At 31.2% G+C, this 2,381-nt stretch overlaps 1 protein-coding gene across 1 annotated transcript; it reads right to left on the bottom strand.

The window, feature by feature from the left end:
* Nucleotides 1-217: 217 nt before the first annotated feature.
* Nucleotides 218-642, bottom strand: LOC118732478. Its single transcript, XM_036461607.1, has 2 exons — nt 469-642; nt 218-394 (listed from the first exon to the last, which is right to left on the bottom strand). The coding sequence occupies exons 1-2, from the start codon at nt 640-642 to the stop codon at nt 218-220; spliced, it is 351 nt and encodes a 116-aa protein (XP_036317500.1).
* Between the last annotated feature and the right edge of the window lie 1,739 nt (nt 643-2,381).

The raw sequence follows: 2,381 nt of genomic DNA, 5'->3' as shown, positions 1-2,381 counted from the left end.
TTCACAAGTACCGAATAAGACCATGCGAAGGTATGTTTTTTTTTTTTTTATTTTCTGCTTCTTTTGATCAAATTTAGTAAATGCGTGAATTACATAAGAGTGCGGAAGAAAACTAAGGTTACCCAAATACTGTTTGAGCCTCATTTCCATGCATTCTTACTGACTTATTTATTAAAAAGTGAAAGTGTTTATTGATTGCAATTTAAAATTTATTTATTTATTTGCCATAAACAACAGCGGTAACATTTAGACCAATGCTGGTGGATGTACGCAATTGTACAGAGGCATAAGTCCAACCTGGTCCACCCCAAACTAAGGTATTTGTTGGTCCTGTACTATTTTGGAATTGATCTAGCAGGTAGATTGCACTAATTATTTTGCTATTGCTTTGCTTCTGTAAATAGAAAATAAAAGAAAAGAATAAACGAATTGTGACCTTCATAAAAATGTTAATTTATAATTACTTACCGACGCTGGTAAATCGAAGTAAACGGTCTGCGCCTTATTTGCTATAGCTGGGTAAAGTAGCCTCTGTTGGATTATAACTGAATCGGTTTCATTCCTTACACCCCACGTTGAGCTTGCCGCAAAAGTGGCAGCGACGATGGCACAAAGTCCGAAAATAAGCACAGCAACTTTCATTTGGTTCGAGGTATAATTCGCGCCAACTGCTTTTAGCAAATACTGATGACTTTGCCGACGCGTCTCTACATTTTATACTTTTTTCACATGGTTGATTGTTTTTATCAAACTTAGTACATAAGTGCCTTCGATTGATTTGTGAAATGGCTAGCTAAGCTTATTTAAATTTTATTGAATTGATAAGAATTTAACAGTGACGAAAAAGAACACTTGGTAACAAAGGCAAATAAAAAGTTTTCCTTCTCAGTTAAAAAAAAAGAATATTCAATAGAAGTTTTTCTCCAGAGTCTGTCCACATGCAAAAAAAAAAAATATTGATCGAAAAATATTGATTTTCAAGAATTCTATACCATTTCTACGAAAAGTTGTTTTTCCCCGTGTAAAATACTTGGAAAACTTTGAGCGCTTTGAGCACTCCCTAAATAGTTTTGGGTTTCAAAATAAAAAATAGGGATATATTTTTTCGGTATCGAACAGTCCAAGGCGGTGGCGGCATTAAAATTTCGAATATACTTTTCCACATGCATTCTTGGACCACCCTAATGCATATTCTTTACTAAGTAAAAGAAAAAAATTTCGAATACAAAAAAAAATTATTTTTAAAAAAATTAAAAATAAATATGTATTTTTTAAGTAGACAAAAATAAAACTAGGAAAAAATTAGAAAGAAATATTTTTTTCTAATTTGTTTCTATAAAATTTAATCAATTCAAAATAAAAAATAGGGATATATTTTTTCGGTATCGAACAGTCCAAGGCGGTGGCGGCATTAAAATTTCGAATATACTTTTCCACATGCATTCTTGGACCACCCTAATGCATATTCTTTACTAAGTAAAAGAAAAAAATTTCGAATACAAAAAAAAATTATTTTTAAAAAAATTAAAAATAAATATGTATTTTTTAAGTAGACAAAAATAAAAATAGGAAAAAAATTGAAAGAAAATATTTTTTTCTAATTTGTTTTTATAAAATTAATTCACCTAAAGATATGCTTTTTTGAGTTTTTTCGAAATACATACATTTTTTTAGAAAAAAATTTAGAATTTTTGTGTTTTAAATTTTTTAGAGAATAATATAAGAAAATAACAAAGAAGAAAATGTCAGTTAAGTGGAAAAGAAATTTTATCACCGAAATTTATATTTTTTTTCATGGTTTAAAGATTGGACCACATAAGAGAAACATACTGACAGAGCGTGCTGAAAATTCTTGTTGCCTAGTGTAATTAATTATTTTATTGATTTTAATCGTAGTTCCTAATACAAAAATGTACGTTTGTAGGTAGGCGTTGCAGTTGTTACTTTCAATTAAGTATACAAATTTTCGTGGTAGGTTTAAGGAAATGTTTAAAGCAGTACTTATGAGCGGCGCGTCCAAGAGAAAATAAGCGCATGGACATTAATACACGCGGGCCCCCAACAAATGGCGGTGTATTCGCCCCCCAAAATTTGTGTTTGGACGTTATTCAAAATGGAAGCGATTCTGAGATGATCATGAAAGTCAACAGATTTATGAACATTTTTATTTGCGAAGACAACAATCTATAAGAATAATTTGAGGAGAATATAACGTCGGTCCCTACGAAGAGTAGCACATTTCACTATTCGCGTGGAAGACTAGCACATTTCACTATTAGCGTGGAAGACTAGCACATTTCATTATTCGCGTCGAAAAGTAGCACATTTCAGATTTTTGCGTGGAAGACTAGCACATTTCAGATTTTTGCGTGGAAGAGTAG

The sequence above is a fragment of the Rhagoletis pomonella genome, unplaced genomic scaffold, assembly GCF_013731165.1.
Source record: "Rhagoletis pomonella isolate Grant_MI unplaced genomic scaffold, Rhpom_1.0 Rhpom_scaffold_20913, whole genome shotgun sequence".
NCBI classification, from domain to species: Eukaryota; Metazoa; Arthropoda; class Insecta; order Diptera; family Tephritidae; genus Rhagoletis; species Rhagoletis pomonella.
Note: the sequence above shows the minus strand (reverse complement) of the source record. Positions and strands in the feature narration are given on the sequence as shown.